Source organism: Aythya marila, assembly GCF_965140915.1.
Source record: "Aythya marila genome assembly, chromosome: 1".
Lineage (NCBI taxonomy): Eukaryota > Metazoa > Chordata > Aves > Anseriformes > Anatidae > Aythya > Aythya marila.
Window position 1 is genome coordinate 26,713,312 of NC_139042.1, and position 22,983 is coordinate 26,736,294.

Consider the following 22,983-nt stretch of genomic DNA (forward strand, 5'->3'; position numbering starts at 1 on the left):
TTTACACATATTGCCATCCCCACTAGCAATAATCTAATACAGCACATCAGCATGGTGTCTCCTGTGCTTACAAGAGGGGTGTTAAAAATGTCTTTCAGAAGGAGGGAAATGAAGCAGTGAAGGCAGCTAGAGGTGTATTTTTTTTTATTTTTTTTTTATGAGACATGCCGGTTTGATGGAGGTTTGTCCAGGTTTCTGCTTTCAGGTACTGTTTCTTTTAGGGTAGAAGAAAGAAGGCAGAATAAAACAAACACTTGAACAAAGCAAAACAGAATACAGAGGATGATAGCAATTGTGCTACTGTTCTGTTAGGTTTTTGTTCTGATATTGTTTCTTTTTTGTTTTCCTGCAGTTGGTAACATCTTCAGACAAATACATTCAGCACTTTGAGTATAAGGAAGGAAAGGTTTTACTCTACTTTGGTGAGGTAAACAAACCCAATGGTTTTCTGTTTCGCTATTTCAGTTTTGTTTTGCTTTGTTTTTAAACCTTACCATCATTGTTTTTCACACTGCATTACCTTCCCGTGACTTTTGCCATATATTATTATTCAATAGTTCAGTTCATAGGGAGTAGGAAAGGGAAAGATGCACCTTCATCCCCTCCATTTCCATGTTATGGATGATATAGTCTGTGTTTCAGGTTTGGGCTTCAGTCCCCAAAATGAGAACTCCTCTCTAGCCAGAAGAGTTGCCTTCATCCAAAATTAATGAAGCATTATTTGGTGGTCCTGAAAATTTGACTGGCATGTAAAGTTCAATATTTCTGGATCAAGAGCCATTCAGTAACAAACAGATGTGATCTTCAAACCGCCTAGTTTCTGTGTATACTGCCCTATGTTTTGGATTATGACTCCATCCTACTACACTCAATGATCCTGGTGGGTCCCTTCCAAATCAGGTATGATTGTATGGCAGCCAGGAGGGCCAACTGTACCCTGGGGTGCATCAGGCCCAGCACTGCCAGCCAGGCAAGGGAAGGGATTGTCCTGCTCTGCTCTGCGCTGGGCGGCCTCACCTCCAGCACTGTGTGCAGCTCTGGGTGCCACGGTGTAAGGAGGGCACAAAGGAGTGCCCAGAGGAGTGGCTGAGGTCCCTGGGTTTGCTCAGCCCAGAGCAGAGCAGGCTGAGGGGAGGCCTCATGGCGGCCTGCAGCTCCCTCACGAGGGGAGCGGAGGGGCAGGCGCTGAGCTCTGCTCTCTGGGGACAGCGACAGGACCCGAGGGAACGGCATGGAGCTGGGACAGGGGCGGGTCAGGCTGGGGGTTAGGGAAAGGATCTGCACCAAGAAGTTGGTTGGGCACTTGGACAGGCTCCCCAGGGCAGTGGTCATGGAAATGAGCCTGCCAGATTCAAGAAGTGTTTGAACAATGCTCTCACACATATGTTTACTTTTTAGGTAGTCCTGTGTTGGATTCAATGGTCCTGGTGGGTTCCTTCCAACTCAGGATATCCCATGATTTTATAATTCATAACATCTCCCAGTAAAATCATGGAAGAAAATGGCTTCTTCAGATTGAAGGCAGAGCTATCAGGATTAACTCACCAGTGCCATCAGAAACAAGCATTCAGTGGCTAGTATAGGCATAAATGAATAAGGAACTGACAGCAGATATTTTACTCATCACAGCTATTTTTTTTTTTTTCTCCAGCTCACAACTGGACCAGATCCCGACTGTATAACATTTGGGGCAAAGCAAATTAATCCGATGGGCTTGGTTCAGCCAGCAAATGCAATCCTTTATGATTTTTACAATCCTGGTAAGGACAAAGAAAAAAAGATGTAACTTACCAAAGAGATACTCTCAAGAGCAAACTCCAGTCTATTGAAAAGTATTTTTAATGCCTTTTAGTGTTTTTAAAAACATGAAACCGTCTGACTTTGCTGAGAGTTAAAATAGCCTGTCTGAAATTATTAGTACCACAGTTGAAGATTATCTAAATTGAGATCTTTTAAGGAAGGGTCTGTTGTTGCAAATGGATTGGAAATAGAAACTTTTACACTTATGGATTTTTAAATAAGGTTTCCTGACATCTCGTTTCTCTTGGTATTATTAATTATGTTACATTCAGTTATCTTTTCGCTCAAGCTTTCTATACATGTAAGATAGGCAGCCTCAGAGGTTTGGCTTATGTATTGTGCTTCCTGGGCAACCAGTCTCATTCCCCATTCAGAGAAGATTAAATGCAAATCATCCCCATTTGCCAGAATCATAAAAACAATATTTGAAAATTAGATCAAACCTCTGCTTTGCCTGAAGCTGAGGAATTCCTGACAGTTTACACTGCTTAAAATTTGTTCATGCTGACTTTTTGGTCTGATGGCTATAGATACTAGGTTTAACCTATTAACTGGTTTAAAACTGGTAATCTAATCTCCTTCCTCTGATACAGTGCAGTGCTTATTGCTGCACTATTGCCAAAGGTGATTTTTTAAGATGGATATTTTTCAGAGAAAAGAAAAAGAAAGGGGTGTGGGGTGGAGGAGGGTGGGGGGCAAGAGCACAACTTAAAAAAAAAAACAAACAACAGAAACAGTAGCCCAGATTCTTGTCCAGCTGAAAGTCAAGGTGATCCCTCTACTGTAGGTGTTTAGGCTACAGGTCTTTGTGGTACAAGGTACATCTCATCCTTTAGTGCTCTGATTTGTCTGGACCAGGGAAAAGCTGGGCTGCAAATGTTAGAGCCTATTGCTTAGGCTCTTCCACCTGAGATATATAAGCCAATCCATTTTATTTCTTTTCCACAGACAGAAAGTGCAGTGTCTTCTACAATGCTCCCCAGCACAGCGCCATGCTTTCGAAGGTGTGTCAGGCCAATGCTTGCCAGTGTGCAGAAGGTAAGGAATGACTGAACATGCCAATTTAAAAGAAACATTAACATGAGAATTGTTATGCCCAGAAAGGACCAGTACATTTAGCCTAATGCATTACACAGGACACAAAGTGTCCTCTAGTATGCTTGGTACCAAACTGAAAACTTTTGTTCTGAAGATATGATTGTTTTGATAGTTTCATGTGATATATATAACCATATGTATATGTACATAAAAAAAAAAAGCACTCCATCACACTTCTAACAAAGTAATTCTGCTGTTTTATTTTGTTCTCTGTTGTAATGTTGAGTGGATGAGTGATTGTATGCTATATCTATCTAAATATCCATACCTGCAGAGACAGATACATTTATTTTCCTCATTCTAGGTCCCTGCCCAAGACAAAAATCTACTTTCAGTAAAACTGTAACAGAAAACTCACGTTTTAATTTTGTGTGCTACCAGCCTATTGCAGATTATGGTAAGGCATGAAAGACAATTGTTGATGTGTTTTAAAAACAATTAATTTAAAAAAAAAAAAAAAAAGAATAAATTTGAATCCTTGTATGCCTAGACCTTTCCTGAAATGAGTAGAGTTTCTGCATCTGGCCTGGGGGCTGAGAAGATGAAGTAAAGCCATCCAGGGGTGAAGGGGGAAAGTAAAGACGTCTGATAGCTGTAATGGTATGTTGAAGAAGGAAAAGTAGATAACATTGCATTGCAGGGTTTAGAAAAGTCCAGTGGTGGGGATATCATTGACCCCATGATCTGTAATGTTTCAGAATGGAGATAGAGAGTAGTTTTTACAGTCAACATGCCATAGTTTAGCAGCTCCTTTTACAGAGTTAGGTGAATATTTTCTCTTTGGTTAATTTACCTTTCTGGCCTCTTCTTTGAGTGGAAAGTTAGAAACGCTACTGAAGGAAAACTGTTTCAGCAGCTTTGGTGACTTAGATATGATCATATCTAAGGATGGGGAAAAAAAGTGAGAACTGAATCACAAACTATCTTATTCTAAAAAGTATATATGCGAAGGGAATACAAGTCTAGAGGTTGATGATTTGTAGCTGCCTTTCTAAAAGTATATTAGATACACAGCATAACTATCTTGTTGTCTTTTATGATCTTATGGTTTGTGAATAGATGATATACTGACCTCCACATTGACATCTGGTGAAAGCATACCTATTTTTCAGTTCTGTATGTAACTTCATGTTTCTACCCAGACTCACAAAGTTGTTGTCTGTTGCAGTGTATGAGGTGGAGCTTCTCAACAGTACACAGAAGAATGTTTTTGATTATTATGAGGTCAAAATTGAGAGAATCCTTAAAGCCTGTAAGTATCAAAATGTTTGGCTCCTTTAGTTCACCTTTAGGAAAATGTTGATTAAATGCTAACCAGCAGTAGTCATACAGGTGTCTTCTCTTGCTGCCAGAAGTACAATCAAATATATTTATACATTAAGCCTGAAAGTAGACTGATTTCTTGAAAGACTCCAAGGTTGCTTTGGTTCACATTGTGCAGCAATCCCAGAGCACGTGACCTTCACTCCTTTCAAATGAAACTAATCCAGAAGATACATTACAGCTGCATTCAGTCCCTGGCTCCAAACTGGAGCTAGTCTAAAGTAAACCCTCCAAGAAACATGTGGATATTATGTCCTTTGCATCAATTATTTCACTCTGTAGACTGCTGATCCACATTTTTTTCTACTGTAGAAGTACCCAGTAGCTTCTGTTTTGATATGGGATGAATGCTTGAAGTACTCAGTTTGTTACTCAGTTGATCACTAAGCACTTGCAACCCTCGCAGAACAGGCTAAGACTTGTCCACAGCAACTTGCCAGTATTGGATGACTTGAAACCAATGAACACAGAAAAACTTCCAGGACATTGATTTAATAATTGAGATAACAAAAGAAGCAGCCTTTCTCTTCATTTCTTAGGTTGCAGTGTAAATATTTACACAGCTCTCAGAAAATGTCCTTTTGGAGACGTGCCTTCCCAGCTGTCTCTGTGTGAATGCTACTTTATCAGCATCATCAGTGAACACTGATATTCTTCAAAACTATTTCTGGGGAGGCTGTCAGATGATTTCTCAGACTTCATTCCACCAAGCCATCATGTGGTTGTCAGTTTTGAGTTTGGCAGACAGAGACTGTCTTTAAAGAACAACTTTAAATGTTTCAAAATCTTCACTGCCTTGAACAGAATTATTATTTCACTTCCTTGATCTTTGCCCAGAGGGTTGGTGATATCATCCAGTCCTTTACAGCACACAATGTGATCTGTGCACCACATCCAGTTACTATCAGAAAACCAGGTCCATACTTCATGTGTCCAGAGATAGCATTGGTGATACCCAGGGCTTTCCATATGCAGGGACATCATAATATAATTTAGTGATCAAAACACTGGTTTGGGGAGTTTACAATACCATGATGGAAAATTTAATTAATCCCCCTGCAATACCTACAGACTCTAAAGCACTTAGAGTTCTGGGTCTCACTGCATTTGTTCTTGCAACTCATGGGCAAGTGCTGGAAAGATTTTCCTTCTTGACACTTGAAAGAGATTTCCTTTGAATCTGAAATTGAACAGAAGAGGTGACTTCTCACATTCCCACTTTCTTCTTTAAAATACTCCTTGGTTTGTGTGGTATGAGGCAGCTTATGAGCATCAGTGGGTTATGAAGATTTTCAGCAGGGTTGGGAAAGACTGGGAAGTGGCATTAAGCCATGATGATGAAGGAAAAGCAAGATGTTGTGTCCAAATCAGCTCATCACTGAATTAGAATTGTTATATTCTGTATTTTCTTTGACTGTTTTGAGTGAGGCTTGTCTTTGTTGCCATCATCAAGGGCAGATGAGAATTAGCACATGAATTCTCATTTTCTGGACTCCGGGCATTATTTTAGTAAGAATCCTTGCAGATAAAAGTTGCTTTAGAAGAGAGATGGAAAAACTCATTTGTGTTTTGGAGTCAGCAAAAGAGAAGGAGCACTCCCTGGATTATTTTGATTATTAAAAGAATAACTGCATGTGTTTTAGATTACTAATGTTTATGCTTTCCTTTGAGTCCTTTATGGGAAAAGTATGGCAAATACACAACAGCACAGAATCTTTTTTTTTCTTTTTTTCTAGTTTTTTGTTTGTTTGTTTGTTTGTTTACCATTATGCTTTCTAAAGCTTGAAGTAATTTTTCCATACATTCTGCTTGGAAAGTTTTTGTTTATTTGTTTTTAAATTGGAGATTGAAAATTGCAAATTACATAACTGTTAAAGTAACAGCTCAAAGGCCTACGATCCTCAGAGTCTGAATTCTGTCAGGACATTTGTGAAGCAAACAAAATGAGAAGTACCATGGTAATTTAAACACAATGAACCCGAGGCAAAACATTATAATTTTCTCAAGTATTTCTGATCCGTCTTTGCATCCCTTTATGTTCTTTGAACAAAATGAAAATTCAGTACGCCATGTAGAACAGGAACAACAGAAAGATCATTATATGAGAAAATCTACAGTACTGAATTATTCTTTGGAAATATGCAAATGTAAAACAGCATACAGTACTGAAAACTGACTTTTCTCTGGCCTATAAGTACCATATGTAAAATTAATTCAAGTTTTAACTAGGAAATTGATATGGTTCTTAGTGCTAGGTTTCACAGTTCGATGCTCTATGTCAAATTCTCTGAAATCTTATTAGTGTTAAAATATTTTTTTGTTCTTCAGGGTTTTATTCTCTTCCTAGGATTTCATTTTGAATACTAAACTTTTCATACCTGTAATACAATACTTTGGATAGAGGAGGCTGCACAAGTTTGTTAGCTGATAGATGATAGTGTTTTGCCTGCAATCTAATCTGTTTTGTCGTTGGATTGGTCACCACCATTGTGCATGATGCTTTGCATTATGGTTAGAGAGAATGTGGGAAATAGTCAGGCACTGGAACAGGTTGCCCAGGGAGGTGGTAGAGTCACCGTCCCTGGGGGTGTTCAAGGAAAGGTTGCATGTGGTGCATAGGGACATGGTTTAGTGGGTGACATTGGCAGTAGGGTGATGGTTGGACCAGATGATCTTGAAGGCCTCTTCCAACCCTAATGATTCTATGATTCTAAATTAATGTACTGATGTTATCTGCTTCTTTTTGTTTATTTTGTTTTGTTTTATTTTGTTTTTCAAAAAACTTTGGGAACTTTGTAAGGACTTTGTAAGCTGGTATTCTAGCCAAAAAATGCAGTATCCTCATGACCTATGTTAGCTTGTTGAATAAGTATCTTTCCAGCTCTCGTGTCATTGCACTAATGGGCTGTGCAGCTCTTGAAAGAATAATCATCTGGGCCAGAATCCAGACCACAATCTTCTAAGGCATTTTAATGTGGAGATCTCTAAGTACATGTCCTATAGAACAGCTTCAGGAGGAACAGCACAGGGGTTAAATCAGTGAAATTCAGCACATTAAGTAGTGTGAGTTTTTAAAACTACCTGCTGCATTGTTGAACCACAAGTCACTTGAATTTAGTTTGCTAGCTTTTAAGACCACTATAAACCTGAGCAATCTGAAATATAGTATGTTTTCTTTTTTCTTTTGACTTTTTTTTTCAATCTCTAAGATTTAAAGAAACCCAATAAGATCTGAAAGATCTCTATAGCAAAAGCTGCTTCAATAACTATTAAGGAGCTTAAGACATCCAGCAAAGAAAAAAATGACATGCTTTTAGCTGGGTAATGTTAGTATGTCTTACTACAGCATGGCCATTTACTCCCAAATGAGATATAATCTTGGCTTAGCAATGGAGTAAATACTCACAAAGGTTTGTGTCCTGTGGGCTATGGTTCTGCTCTTTATCATGAAATTTTATGGATTTTTCTCTTCTCATGTCACAGCTGCTGATGAAAGCATCCAAGTGGGTGCCCATCGACAGTTCCTAAAACGCTCCACTTGCAGGCTAAACATGGTACCTGGCAAACGATACCTTCTCATGGGGAAAGATGGGCAAACTGTTGATTGCAATGACAAGTAAGTGCATAGTTCCTGAGCCACAAGAGTGCTATCACGAATCAAAATGGTACTCAAACTATTAAAATGCCTCCAGAAAGCAAAAGGAGGGACAGATTTCTCAGGGACTAACTCCGCTGCCTTTACTAAAATGTGGTGTACCACTCCATAATCAAAAGGGCAACTGTGAGGAACAGCTGAGCCACGCAAAACTAGAGACTATGTCTAAAAGGAGCCCTCAAAGTTTTCTACGTCATGAGTGCAGCTCATTATTCTCCTTTCTCATTTTCACACTTGAGTGAAGAAAAAGGGAATTTATCTGAGGAGGAATTTAGTCTGCCTCTATTAAGCTTTTAGTGAGGAAGACATCTTAAATGTTTGATTTCCCTGCACAAAAGTGGAGAAAGGTAGTGCCTTTGAAACTTCAAGGAGGGAGACCACAGTCAACCAAATTGTAAGTGCCACTTCCTAAAATCTTAAAAGGTCCCACCAATATGAGTGCTTAAGTTAAGTGCGCTTAAGTTAAGTGCACTTAAATTAAGTGCACCGCGGTGGAGGGAGGCAGCCTCACAAGGTTTATGCTTTCTAGTTGCTCCATGTCAGCAGTGATAACTGACCTCATTTATCCCTCCCTCTTGCACTCAGGATGCAGTACTTCCTTGACTCCCAAGCCTGGGTAGAGAAAATTCCAGACGACAGCGAGTGCCGCACCACCCTGCACCGGCAAGCCTGTGCTCACCTGCAGGAGTTCATGAGCAAGCATGACAACCTCTGCCTCTTCTGAAAGATTGCTCCGCTCCTCACATCCCACCCGTGTTACTGCAACTCAGCTCCTTCCTATTTTTTTCTTGCAAATCCTGTACATTGAAGAGGCACCTGAGACATGGCAGAGCTGCTTCTGTTGCTAGCTGTTCTTCTTCCAGTGGCATACTTGTTGAGTGGGACTTCTTCCTGTAGATGTATGTGCAAGGCTAATATAACAAAAATTACAGTTACTCTACTGGTTGTTGTGTTTTTTGTCCCTGACATGGGTGAAGAGGGAGAAGGAATTTCTGTCTCCCTGACCCATTACTCAATAGGGCAATTATCCTGCAGGGGATTAAATTAGTCTTTTTTTTTTTTTTTTTTTTTTTAAGCAGACAACTGTGCTTGAAAAGATGATTAATTTCCCTAAATGTTGTCACTGGATGATAAAGAGGCCAAAAAAATTTCGTGGGTCAAAAAGAAAACTGTGCATTCATGGGTTTACCAAGCACAGCCTGTGATACGATGAAAGAAAAGGGATACTAGTACTCACACTTCAGCACATCAGTTCATTTCTGATATTAATTGTAGGACCACATGTGGGTGAACAAATGACCCCACTTGTACCCACAGCAGGATTCCCATACACACTTCTGAAGCAGGAACTGGCTCAGCATCAGGGACGGATGACTGGGCTGGATGTGCCCTGTGCCTGACCCTGGAGCCCTGCACGGGCTAGTGAATAGCTCACCAAGGGCACAGAGTTATTTTCTAATTGCAGTCTGCAGTCACATGTCTTTCAAGCTTTTCCTTTCTACAGTTTAATTAATTTGCATTGCTTTAAAGTAATGATGCAATCTGTGGGTGCATTTCTGTAACACACTGATGCTTCTGTGGCTATGCAAAGCAGCTCTGTAGTGGAGATGAAACAGTTGTCTGGGAGAGGCAGGGGAATTTTTCTGCCATAGTTACAAAGGCTTCCACAAAAGACAAACTAAATTGAGAATGAAAAATAACACCCAAATTCAAAACATCTCTTTTCTTAGGATAGGAGCCTCTCTGCCAAATGTTAGGAAGAATGATTTGTGAATGCAGGTTTTACATCTTTGCCAACAAAAATGCCATTTGGCAGTCATGTCTGAAGCAGGGAAGAGAGCTGCAATGAAAAGCTGTGTTTGTTGAGCAGGTCACCATCCTCAGATGCTCACACCACTGCCTTTGTGCCAGCAGTTACTGAGTGCAAAAATTTGTCACCTGGACTGCTTGTGCTACCTTGCAGCCAAAATTAGATGGGCCTGTATCAACAATATAATTAGCAAATCCATGCTGTTCTCATGAATTTGAAGTCAAATGACCTTACCATATAGAGGGGCAGCAAGAGCCTTGTGTGGACGAGACACTACACAGCTGCATCTACCAGAGCAGCTATACCACAAGAGACTTCAGATTCAAGTACAGACAGCCCATCGCTGGATGGCAGCAATGTGAACAGCCCACAGAATCACAGCCCAGCTGCTTTTGGAGGCTGTAAACTCAGCTAGTATAGCTGAACTCAGATATCAGCCATGTCCCCACTCAGCTGCAAGGAATTGCATGGGTGGAGGGTGGGGAAGGCTCATTTTATGAAAATCTGCACTACCACTTTATGATATCTGCAAGGCAGAATAAGAAACCTCTTATGGGTGAAAGAGAGACACTTAAATTAACATAGGATAATTTGTTTTCCCTGAGGTTTGCATCAGTCTTCAAATTTAGGAAATGTGACTGCAATATGTGGACGTATATTCTCTTCCCATTACAAAGCTTAGACAAACGTCAGTGATACAGCAAAATCCCATTTAGGTCAGTAAAGCAACTGCTAATTTTTCTCACAGAAGATAAAGAATAGGCTGTTCCACTGACATACCAATGATCCAGTAATTCTGTTGACAGTTATGAAAGAATACTAAGAATACTAAGGTTGGGACCAAATCCTTCTTTCCACTCCACAGGACTTGATTAATACACCAGTATCTGACCCTTCTGCTGTGTGGAACAGGTTTGTAATCTCATCAGGAGCCCATAGGTTCTTAATTAGCAGACAGATCATCAAATAATTGCTATGCCCAAGCACTTGCAATAGGTGGTGAAAGCATTAAAATTTCTTATTAGGTCTCACACAAATTTTACATATTTTCTTCCATTTCACCTGGAGATGAATCTAAGATGAAACTGCTTGGTGCCTGTATTTTGCAACCTTCAGTGCTCAAAGGCAGTCTCCTAGTGTGGGAACTATGTGTGGTTATTAAACTATTTCTACTCTAGCTTTGGTAATCTGGAACCCTTTGCTTGCTGAGAAACCCTTTAAATCTCTCAGCCCAAGCAGCTAGCAAAGAACAGTCTCTATCCCCCTCTATTTTTCTGTCCCAAATTTTCAAACATATTAACAGGGAGAGGGAAGACGATGGTGGAATTGTTCTCTGCTGCCAAAGTTGTTAAAGTTTGCAGGTAGCGCAGCTGAAGACCTGCTGTGGAGTTGGCCAGCACCACGGAGGCCTGCTTGAGGGCTTTAGAAGCATTCCTCTCTCCCTCTGCTGCCACAACCTGCAACATAAGAGAAATGGAAATGGCATTGAAACACTGACCATAGCAGGGAAAAGTCACCTTTACAACAAGGAGAAAACAAAGATGCACTTGGATGCCCAGGACAAAGGTGTGGGACATTGTAGCCTGTGAGTAGACAGCCATGGGTCTCACCTTAGCTCTTGCCTCTTGTGCAGCTTCTGCTTCAGCTGCCATCGTCCTCTGCATGGCCACGGGAATCCTGATGTCTTTGATCTCCACACGAGCCACTTTGATTCCCCACTGCTCCGTGGCACTGTCGAGGATGTCCTTAGAGACAAGCACCAGCATGAAGAGCACAGTGGTTGGAGAGAGAACACAGTGTGATTTACTGCTGCCTTGACAGGAGAGGCAGAGGGCAGACCTGTACAGCAGGAAGATGGAGCCCTCCTGGGGTGCTAGTACCCATGGTGGTGTGAGCATGGCAGGTATCTCTGCCTTATGAAACTCCTCCTGATCAACACCTGTGTCTGAGACAGGGAGCTGGTTGGTACCTGAAGTTTCTCTCTTACGTAGGGCTCTTGTAGGGGCTCCCTCCTGCCCCCTAATCTATGATTCTCACCCTTTCTTTAGGCAGACACTTACCAAACTTCTCTCTTTTACAAAGTAATACAATAGCAACTTTGAGAGCAATTGTCATTGTACAAACATATTGGTGACTCACACGTCACAGCCCTGCAGCACTCAGGATCTGTGTTGGAGCACCATAACCATCAAACTCCTCAGTTCTGTACTTGTAGCCATTATGGCACAAGACCTGACAATTTAAACCTCAATCAAGGGTCTGCTACAGATAGAGCTTCCCACAAAGAGCTGACGTGTTTCTCATTGCTTGAGCAATCTCTGAGCGAAGTCTGCTTATGCTGATTTATTCAACTCACTGGATAATTTCAGCAGCTTCACTGCTTTTTGATGGAAAATAATTCTTCTACAGGAATCTGGGGAAATACATTTTCACTAATTCTTTCTTACTTCAGGCAATGAGAAGTATAACTGAAACGACCATTCAGGAAAATTTTGCTATCACTATTAAGGAAAATAAGGGAGATTGTTTCTAATTTGCCACTCCCCAGAACAAATCTCCCTGCTTACCAATGAATTCACGAGCCGGATTTACCTGGATACCATGAGCAATCTCTTCTCGACCAGCCAGGAGCTGAGCCAAGCTCTTTGTACCCAGCACATTTCTCAGGGTCGTCTGTGCCAGGAGGAAGGTGGCTGCATGGACATCGGTGACGTTGGCAACAGCGCTGACCGCACTGTGGATCCTGTAGTACACCACCCCATCCACTTGGGTGGTAACAGCATCTTTTGTCAGAATCTGCATCGTAGAAACATGCAGAATTACAGAAGGGTCCAGTAACACACCCCTTGACAAGGAAGGGGAATTACTGTTATTCCTTTTCCTTAAGTGATGAAGAGAGCCTGATAATTCAAGGAAATTAAGCATTTGTTTTGTTTTCTTTGGTTTCTTCCTTTTCAAGAAAATCATTTTTGCAACAGCAACAGTTTGAACCAGGGCAAAATGTTACACATACTATTGAAACAGTACTTTAAAAGCTAGGTGAATCTCATCACCTGCATGAATTTCTGCTGCAATAATAAAGAATGCTTACCCTGTCTATTTCTTGCAGAAAGTGCCAGAACTGGTTTTACACATTGCATGTCATTTGGAAGACCAGTGCAACTTTAACCAAGCAATGTATTTGTAAGAAACACATACAAATTAAATCAAAGGTGAAAATCAAAGTGCAAAAATCAGTGAAAAGAAACTCCAAAAGCTATTTCAGTGTTCATAAAGGAGTTTTTTTTCATTTTTGCCAGTGCAAGGAGAGGCAAATGCCCTGTGCCTCAGCAGACAGCTGGCCTCAGCTGAGCATTGATGATGCTACACTGTTTTTTCCCTCCTCAGCACCTTTTCCCACCACAGAAACTCTGCCAACAGCTGCAGAAATCTTGCCAAAAGCTGCTAAACCTTGTACAGCACAAGTACTGCAACCATTTTCCTTCCTGCCTTCTATTTTGGGGGATCCACCCCTGCAGCCTCTCTTCTCTCATCCCATCTATCTTCTATTTGGAGCTCCGACCCCACCTTCTTTATCTTTTATCTCACACATCAGCAAGAAGAGTCTGCTTGGCCTGCAATGATTCACCTGTGGGTTTTCATAAGTAGAAGTTTTGTAAGCTGTTTGGAAGTCAGAAGATACAGCAAATAAGCTAAACTGTATATGACAGCTCACAGCTGCAAGACTACAAAACACCCACACTATTTTTGATCGTGCCACAAACCAGCTCCATGTTTCACTTCTCTTTTGGGTGGCTGCTAGAGAATAGTTACCTCTTGTGGAGGAATGTTACAGGTAACAGTTCGAAGATCAACCCTGATAAACGTATCTGTACATGGAAGTATGAGGATCAAACCTGAAAAATAAAAATAATTAGATGAAATGCTTTGGAGAGATGAGTATAGAGCCAGGTACCAGCACAATGCAAACAGATGAAAATATCCACAGTGTGGGGAATGAGCCAGGGAGCCGTGCAGCACTTTATTACTGCAGCTGTCCTTCTGTTGCAGGAGGTGACAGCAGAGAAGTTCTGCATTTTCAAGCAACAGAGGGGAATGCAGATATCTGCAAAGATGTGAACTTATCAGGCATTAATGGCTTAGAGCTCTGGGCAGGGAATGGACAGACTTCCATTCTGGTTTCAAATCTGCCATGAGACTTTTGGCAAAAATTCCTTCCAGGCCTTTGCTTATTTTCTTCTCTTTCAATCATAACTCATTTGCAGTATAATGTGTTTGACCCCAGGAAAGACACCTCCCTTCTCCAGAGTCCTCTACCACCTGTAGAAGTTCATATTTGGAACGTTGTCCTCAAATCTGAACTATCCTGTGAAGTGGGAGACTTGACACTATTTTTTTAACCTCTGCACCTTGCTTAGGTGCCCAGAGCCATGCAGAGGAGTTCAGCATCTGCCCTAGCTGTATTTTGGACCACATTGCTATTATTTAGGAGGAAAGACAGTATCTGAAAAGGACTTTTTCCTTTTATTTCAACTCCCAATTTGCCCAGTTTCACTGCACAAAGGTGGTAATTGTATGTAATTACTTGGTGTTGTTGGTTTTGTGTTGTATTTGCAGTTTGTATCCTCATCTTAGGTGACTGTAACAGACTCTGTGTGGGTGCAGAGTGTGGGAAGGCTCCTGCGCTGAAACATTCACAATTTTCAGAGCACAATACAGCTAAAGAGCTGGCAACAAAAAGTAACTTTGGAAGTGAGGAATAAGGAGAGTGGCCATGATCACCCCAAAAAAATTCTGTGGCAGAGCTGAAGGCTCTACAGTCACCCACCAGTGCCTGCAGCATGGAAGCTTCTGTCATCCCATATATGCAACAGCAAAGCCATTACCTTGTCTTTGCTTAAACCCGAAGGTCTTTAACCTTATGTGTTGTGCTGTGATAACTGGGTGGCATTACTTTCTATTCAGAAAACATAACATAACAAACAAACATAAACCAGCTTGCAGGCAAAGGAACTGCAGCAGAGGACCTTCTCACCCTCCCTTCTGCTGTGAAGGTTTTATGGGCCTTTGCAGTTCTCTGTGCGGTTACAGTGCATCTTAATAGAATAAAACTGCATGCATTCACCTGGTCCCTTTGATTTCTTAGGCAGTATACGTCCCAGCCGAAATACAACAGCGCGTTCATATTCTCTGACAACCTAGGAAAATATTTTAAAATTAGAATTTTACAACTAATCCTATTCTTCCATTCTAGTATATATTTTTAAATATATATATGTATTTGACATCCACATTATGTGAGAAATACAGCTAATATAGAGACTAACAAAACTGCAAGTCACAAAGCATTTTTATGTTTTCTCACCTCATCCTTTGCTGGAAAAAACTCAGACCTTGGCCCTGTGAATAAGTCATAAAATAGACCAAATATACAAGAAACGTCACTGATTTAACGATGCTATCCACAACTCTTTCAACATCACTGCTACACTCAGAAGAGCTAGTTATAGGCAGAGTAAAATATCTCTCACATCAGATAATCTACTCAACTACTTCAGACAGTAGGATGACTCATGTTCTGGGGTTCACAGCAATCATCCTAGTAATTCACCTCTAAAAACTGCTTTAAATGAATCATATTATGCCCGCATCTTTAAGGGACTGTGGGCTTAGGTTGCATAGTCCCTCACTGTTGGGACTTGACTCCTTTTTCTCTCATTACCTATGTTAATGACTATTGCTGGCAGCATCACATGACTTCTTCAAAAACATTTTTAGATTTATTCTCCCAATGTGTTGTAAAGCAAGGAAGACAAGGAAGCTTAACTGATTGTGGAAGCTGACATGGGAAGAAATCAAATGAGTAAGTTGTGGTGCTACAGAAAGTCAGTGGAAGTCCGTGGATCTCTTGGTCCCAGACCACAAGCCCTTATTTCCAAAAAGCTAATGTGTGCTTTAATAGATCAATAAATAAATAGATCAAACAATAATGGCAATAGATTGTTCTTTCTGTGCCTCACATCCCACTAGCTTACCTTGATACATGCCCAGATGGAAAAAGGAAAGGTAATAACCACCAACAGGAAAGAAATTGAAACCAGGATCCAGCCACAGACACCAATTCCTTCCCGCCTATCAGCTATAAAAGAATAGGGAAAAAAAAGCAATGAATGCAAATCCTGAAAAAAAAGTTATCAAAGAGAAGTAGATCTAACCTACTACAATAATGATGATCTGCAAAGCCTACAAAGACTTGGTCTCTCTTTCCTCCCTCTCAACACTCACCAAAAACACCAAACCACAAACATCCTCCTGCATGAAAAATTAAAAGGTTTAGAAACCATGTTTTGCAGCAGGAAAGAAGGCAGAAAAGTGACAGGCATTGCCAAAGCTGGGAGCTTGAAGAAATAAATGATCAGGTGGAATATCCATGGATATGAATCAATGTCAGTGTGCCATGGCTGGGACAAGAGATTTAATTTATATGAAGCAGGTAGTAAGTAAAATGAGGGAAAGTCCTGCTATCTTTAGATGGAAGCTTTGAGGAATACTGATGGACCAGTTCCTCCACTGAAAGATGAGATTCAGAATCAGTGCTTGTCAAAATGCACACCCAGGTACTTTGGGTAGCTCTCTCACTGTGTTTAGCTCTTCCCATCCCAAAATATTAATTTAATTATCTTAGTGCCTGAAGGGAAGGCAGTGGTGAGTTGTTGTTCATGTACTAAAAGTTTGGGAGGGTTTTTGTAGGGGAAAGGGGATCAAAGAGCTACTGGTCTTCAGAGAGATTAGCAGCTGGAGCTGCTGAGGTCTTCACAGAAGAGGCAGAGAAAAGGGTGAGGAATGGACAGGCCAGTCCTGCTGTAAGGACTGAGTGATGCAATGTCAACTGAATGTTGCTGAAAGCAGACACGTGTTTGAATTGAAGAGGTGCAAGAAAAGCAGAAGAAGCAGGGATGCCAGCTGGGCATCCATTGAGAAGAGGACTCCTGCAGGCATGACTATCAGCAGAAACAAAGCTGAACTCAGCAGGCTATGCTTCAGCCCTTCCCAACACACTTCATCACAGGCAGAAGAGGAGACAAAGGCTCAGAGGTCTTCTGAGCATTGGGAATTTCTGACATAAAATAAAATTCATGTAATGACAGAAACTGATAAATAAGGAAAAAAAATAAATAAAGCTTTATTTTATACTTTCAGAGAAAAACTTGTCACCAGTGAGACAGCATGAGGTTACTGGATCCCCAGGGCACAAGTTAACAGAGCAGTGGAGCTGGACTGACAGGTTTGTCAGAAAACCCCTGGTGATCCTGCAGGAGACACACACCACCCCTCCCGCAATGCTGGCCTCTTGTAGGAAACTTCACACAGAGCTCCTTACAGGCTCTGGCAAGGAAGCCACACTAACTGCACACCTGGATGTTACAACTGAGCACTTTGCTTCTTGTAGGTTTTCCCCTACCACCTCTGAGGTCCTCACTAGGGGTTTAATCACTCATAACTAAGTTTGGGTCTGATAGGGCCCGGTTTGAGGCCTCTCTCTGAATGCTGGCTGTGAGAGCTGGGCACAGAACTGCTGCACTGGGAGCTTGGCTTTCCTCCTCACCCTTTCTGACAAATAATCTGAAATCCCTGGTTGGGGCATCATCAGCTATTCTGTAATCACTGGTAGGGATGGTTTGAGGAGCTCCTCTGCGTAAATTATAATGCAGACCCCAAGGCGATGTGTTTGAAGGCAGGACTTGTAAAATTTTATGTGAAAAGCTTTAACACTTTCACTGGTACTTGTTTACCACACGACATTCTTCACATTACAGCAATGGTGCACAGGCTACAAAAGGTACCTGCAGTACCAGCAGTCAAGTGTCTTCTAATCAGTGGAGAGAAGGTCAAAGGAACTTATGGAGGGGTGTTCACGTCTGATCATGAGCATACAACGCTCTGCTTTCTCCCTCTTCATTGCACCTAAACGATTAGCATAGAGAGATGCCTGAAAATCCTTTTCTCCAGTGCCAAGTTTGGCCATGAAGAATGGCCCTCAAAAGCTTATTTCAGATTGTAGCATCATCTGCCACCACCCACCTGAGACCACTGTGAAGATAGATGGGAATGACACAATCCTAATAGGACTAACACAACACACAGACGAGGGGAGGGGGTTGGCAGAGAACAAATGCCTCTGTGGATAGATATGTAAGTGTCTGAGAAGGGGAAGGTCAAGGTATCACCACTATGGGTAAGAAGCTGTCGTGGTTTAACCCGGCTGGCAGCTAAATACCACGCAGCCGTTCGCTCACCCTCCCCCCTCCCTCTCTGGGACGGGGGAGAGAAATGGAAAGTGAAGCCCGTGAGTTGAGATAAAGACAGTTTAATAAGACAGGAAAATAATAATAGCAAAATAATAATAACAATAATAACAATAATGTTACAATGGTGATAATAGGAAAGTAATAATAATATGTACAAACAAGTGATGCACAATGCAATTGCTCACCACCCGCTGACCGATGCCCAGCCTAACCCCGAGCAGTCCGGCCCCCCCCCCCCGGCTAGCCACCCCTATATATTGTTTAGCATGACGTCAGATGGTATGGAATACCCCTTTGGCTAGTTTGGGTCACCTGTCCTGGGTCTGTCCCCTCCCAGCTCTTACTGCACCCCCAGCCTGCCTGTTGGCAGGACAGAGCAAAAGGCTGAGATGTCCTTGGCTTGGTATAAGCACTGCTCTGCAACAATTAAAACATCGGGGTGTTATCAGCACTCTTCTCATCCTAAGTCAAAACACAGCATTCCACCAGCTACTAGGAAGAAAATTAATTCTATTCTAACTGAAACCAGGACAGAAGCACACGTCTAAACCTTGACAAAGTTCTACTGACTCCTTCGTGAGACCTGTCCTGGAGATCCTGATGGGAGCTAAAAGTGCAGATTCCAATGAGAAAAGCAGTGAATGAAAATACACCTGCTTAACAGTGAATCCAGACCTAATCTCCAAAGGACATCACAAATATACTCTGATTACACCAAAACTTCAAACCATTTAGCCACAAGACAAATGAAGATTTCTAGAAAAAGACAATTGTGAAGAATAACAACTACCCAACATATGACTGACTTGATTTTGCCATCCCCATATATTGACTATAGTAGTCACAACCAGCAAAAACCTCCCTCAGGTCTAGAGGCCATAGCAAACTAAAAGGTGCAATACACTGCAAAATGAAAGGTCATGGAGAACAGGAGAGGTGCCTGAGGACTGGAAGAAAGCCAATGTCATGCAAGAAGAAGAACCCAGGCAACTAATGGCCAGCCAGCCTCATCTCTATCCCTGGAAAGGTGATGGAGCAGCTCATCCTGATGGTTATCTCCAAGCATTTGGATGATAAGAAGGTGATCAAGAGTAGTCAACATGGATTCACGAAGGGGAAGTCATGCTTAACCAATCTGATAACCTTCTATGAGGGGATGACTAGCTGAATAGATGAGGGGAGAGTGGTAGATGTTGTCTACCTTGACTCCAGCAAAGATTTTGACACTGCCTACCATAATACTCTCATAGACAAGCTCTGGAAATGTGGCCTGGATGACTGTGGACTGCGGACAGTGAGGTGGATTGAGAACAGGCTGGATAGCAGAGCTCAGAGGGTTGTGCTCAGTAGTGTGCAGTCTAGTTGGAGGCCTGTAGCTAACAGTGTTCCCCAGGGGTCAGTACTGTGTCCAGTGCTATTCAATTTACTCAACAACCTGGATGATGGAACTGCATGCAAGTTTGATGATGATGCAAATCTCGGAGGAGTGGCTGATACCCCAGAGAGCTGTGCTACCATTCAGAGGGACCTCAACAGGCTGGAGGGTTGGGCTGAGAGGAACCTCATGAAGTTCAACAAAGGGCAAGTGCAGGGTCCTGCCCCTAGGAATAATCCCAAGCACTGGTACAGGCTGGGGACATAGCCACTGGAGAGCAGCTCTGCAGAGAGAGACCTGGCAGTTCTGGTGGACAGCAGGCTGACCATGAGCCAGCAATGTGCCCTTGTGGCCAAGAAGCTGCATTCTGAGCTGCATTCAAAGGAATGTTGCCAGCAGGTCAAGAGAGGCAATTCTCCCCCTCTACTCAGTCCTGGTGAAGCCACATCTGGAGCATCCCTTCCTTCTGTTGTATCAACTACACCACTCAGCTTGATGTTGTCTGCAAACTTGAGGGGGTTGCATTCAATCCTGCTGTCTATGCCATTGTTAAAGATATTAAAAAATGTTGGTCCAAGACAGACCCCTGAGGGTCATGACTCATCAACAGCCTCCACCCGGACATGGAGCTGTTGACCACCCTTCTCTGGGTTTGGTCTTCAAGCCAATTCCTTATCCACTGAATGGCCCACCCATCAAACACATCTCTCCAATTTGAAGACCAGGATGTCATGTGGGACTGTGTCAAAGGCCTTGCAGAAATCCAGGTAGATGACATTGGTCAGTCTTCCCTTGTCAACTGATGCAGCCATAGAAAGTCACCAGATTGGTCAGGCATGATTTGCCCTTGGTGAAGCTGTGCTGGCTGTCCTGGATCACCTCCTTGTCTTGCATGTGCCCTGACACTGCTTCCAGAAGGATCGTTTCCATGATCTTGCCAGGCACAGAGGTGAGGCTCACTAGTCTGTAGTTCCCTGGGTCCTCCTTTCAACCATTTCTAAAAATGGGAGTGATGTTTACCTTTTTCCAGTCACCAGGGACTTCACCTGACTGCCAGAACTTTTCAGGTATGACAGAGAGAGGCTTGGCAGCTCCATCAGCCAGTTCCTTCAGGACCCTGGGATGCACAGCATTAGGCCCCATAGACTTGTACCTGTTCACTTCCATCAGGTGGTCTCAAACCTGCTCTTTACTTACAGTAGGAGGGACTTTGTTCCCCCAGCCCTCATCTATGGGCTCAGGGAAATGAAAGACTTGGGAAGACTGACTGGCAGTGAAGACTGAGGCGAAGAAATTGCTGAGTACCTCAGCCTTCTCCATGTCTGTCGTTATCGGTTCGCCCTTCTCATCCAGCAGAGGGGGTAGGTAGGCTCTCCTTGGCCTTTCTTTTCTGCCAGCGTACCTAGAGACTCCCTTCTTGTCATTCTTTGCATCCCTTGCCAAGATCAGCTGTATCCATGCCTTGGCTTTCCTGCCCCCATCCCTACACACCCAGACAGCATCCCTGTGCTCTTCCTAGGTCATATGTCCCTGCTTCCCCTGCCTGTGCATTTCCTTCTTGCACCCCAGTCTGACCAGCAGGCCCTTGCCCAGCCATACCAGTTGGTATCAGCTCCCTTGCTTGAAGGGAGTACCAGGTGTTCGTTACACAATCCCAACCACATTAAGTGTCCTTTTTGGGCTGAAAAATTACTTTGCCTTTCTTCACTTACACCTATTTTTCCCTTTCTACTCTGTCCCTATGTGTATGCTGACTTGGTCATTTTAGTCCCTGAGGTCATTATCCTGGAAGGTAAATGCTGAAGCATTCTGGCAGGGCAGTATGAGGTAATTTGTCATGTCACTTACAGCAGCAGATTCTGAATTTTCATCTCCAACATATAAGGGAGACCTGCAATGAATGCCTGGGTTCAGATGTACTTTTGGATTATTACTGAGAAAAACACAAACGCACACAAAAAATGAGGCTTACCAATTAGATGCTCTGTGTTGTTTTTCTTGGGTGTCTCTCTCTTGGGATCCATCTCATTCTAGGGAAGTTCTGATCCCCTCACAAAGACAGCAGCATACCTTGAAACACCAGAGCACTCATACAAAGCACAGAAAAGGGAAGCTCTGTGAGAGAAGAAATCCCCACTTGCACGAGAGCCCTCTGGGAGTCAGTAACCCTGGTGAGGATGGCATGTTTACAGAAACAAAGTCTCGCAGGTCACTGTTACTTCTGATGTAACTCCACGCTCTTCTGTGGCAGGTTTTTGGCTGGGAATACACATGGCCCAGCTGGTTTTACACCCTACAGTATCCAAGCTGGAAATTATTTCTGTGGGTCACAGTAATATCTGCCACCAAAGATGAAAACAAAAAGCAAGACAAAACAGAAAGAAAAGATAAAGCTAGTGGGTGTAGACTGAGTACTGCTCACTTCTTAGTAGGTGAAGTCCCCCTGCCGTGTGGAATATCTCTTCAAACATTTCTTGATACTTTGCAGCACAGTGTGTTGAACCCTCTTGTGCTAGATAACCAATAAAATAAAAACCCAGTAGAAGAATTTCAGCCCCCCAAGTGTTAAAGTTTTCTCCCAAATAAGAGTAATCTTCTAAAACACCTTCCTTCCAATACTGGCATCAAACCAAGTATAATTGGTCTCTCAGCAGAGAGCAGACTTCTCAAAGGACACAAAACTGCTGCATGTAATGAGAAAAAATAAGGGGTGGTTTTTCATATTTAAGTTACAAATTTAACTTACAGTTGCATTAATTCAATGGTTGTTTTCTGTGGGCATCCATCATCTAGAGTACCTTGGAAGAGCTGGCTCCAGCTTCATGCAACATAAGTCTTCATCAGTGTCAGTCATCACATTGATCCCAGATGGGTCATTCAAAGCTTATTGCTCCCTGGACAACCCTTACAGCTTCACAAAGACAGGAACCTAACTCCACTGAATGGGCATTTTAAATCACTGTGAAAGCCATAAGCACAGCTTGCAAAACGGGGATTCACATGTTTATCGTAGTGCCCTCCCTAACACATCACAGTATCTGTATGAAGTCATTTGTTGCATTTTCCTAATTATTTGGCCTGTCATACTTAGGCTGCAAGATCAAACCTGTCCATGACAAAAATCCTACTAATAGTGCAGCATGGGTGAAGAGTTAGAAAAAACGTGTGCTTTTAATTATTTCACAAGAAAAATCTAACATGCAAAACTACCCCATTTTTTTTTTAAATCAACCGTTTTATGGAAAATGGCTTGTAATAAATGAAGTTATCTGAATGCTACAATCTACACAGCGGCTTACACCGTCAGATAGATGAGCAAAACATTAAAATCTAACAGAAATAATTGCTCCCTGCTGTTTTCTGGGAATACCCCGAGGTGCTTGTAAAAATATCCCTTGAAATGTGGCTCAAACAGATGGTATTTTTCTTTGATGTTGAGGAACATCACTGTACTACTTTGTGTTAACTTCTGCTGCACTTTTATTCTTTCATTTTCAAAAATTTGAAGTCAAAGTCAGGGCAATTATAATCCTTTTTCCTTGGGGCTATGCTGGGAATGTGGCTAACAGTCACTAGCTCTCATGTCTTCAAGTGCAAAATACACGAGCATTGA

The 22,983-nt window shown here is 42.2% G+C and overlaps 2 protein-coding genes across 2 annotated transcripts in view; one reads left to right on the forward strand and one right to left on the reverse strand.

The window, feature by feature from the left end:
* The window catches only part of LOC309886745 (complement C4-A-like), a 45,346-nt gene extending 36,516 nt beyond the window's left edge, over window positions 1-8,830 (forward strand). Inside the window, exons 35-41 of the mRNA XM_082777915.1 lie at window positions 353-427; window positions 1,652-1,760; window positions 2,749-2,838; window positions 3,203-3,295; window positions 4,067-4,150; window positions 7,705-7,837; window positions 8,462-8,830. Of these exons, the coding sequence (XP_082634041.1) occupies window positions 353-427; window positions 1,652-1,760; window positions 2,749-2,838; window positions 3,203-3,295; window positions 4,067-4,150; window positions 7,705-7,837; window positions 8,462-8,600 (723 nt within the window). The 3' untranslated portion in view covers window positions 8,601-8,830. The remainder of the gene's footprint in view (window positions 1-352; window positions 428-1,651; window positions 1,761-2,748; window positions 2,839-3,202; window positions 3,296-4,066; window positions 4,151-7,704; window positions 7,838-8,461) is intronic.
* Window positions 8,831-9,781: 951 nt separating this feature from the next.
* On the reverse strand, window positions 9,782-21,394 carry STOML3 (stomatin like 3; the record flags this gene model as incomplete). The annotated part of the gene is made up of 7 exons (XM_082777934.1): window positions 9,782-11,143; window positions 11,297-11,431; window positions 12,279-12,482; window positions 13,500-13,582; window positions 14,812-14,884; window positions 15,722-15,825; window positions 21,343-21,394. The coding sequence occupies 7 exons, from the start codon at window positions 21,392-21,394 to the stop codon at window positions 10,943-10,945; spliced, it is 852 nt and encodes a 283-aa protein (XP_082634060.1). The 3' UTR covers window positions 9,782-10,942.
* Window positions 21,395-22,983: the final 1,589 nt, after the last annotated feature.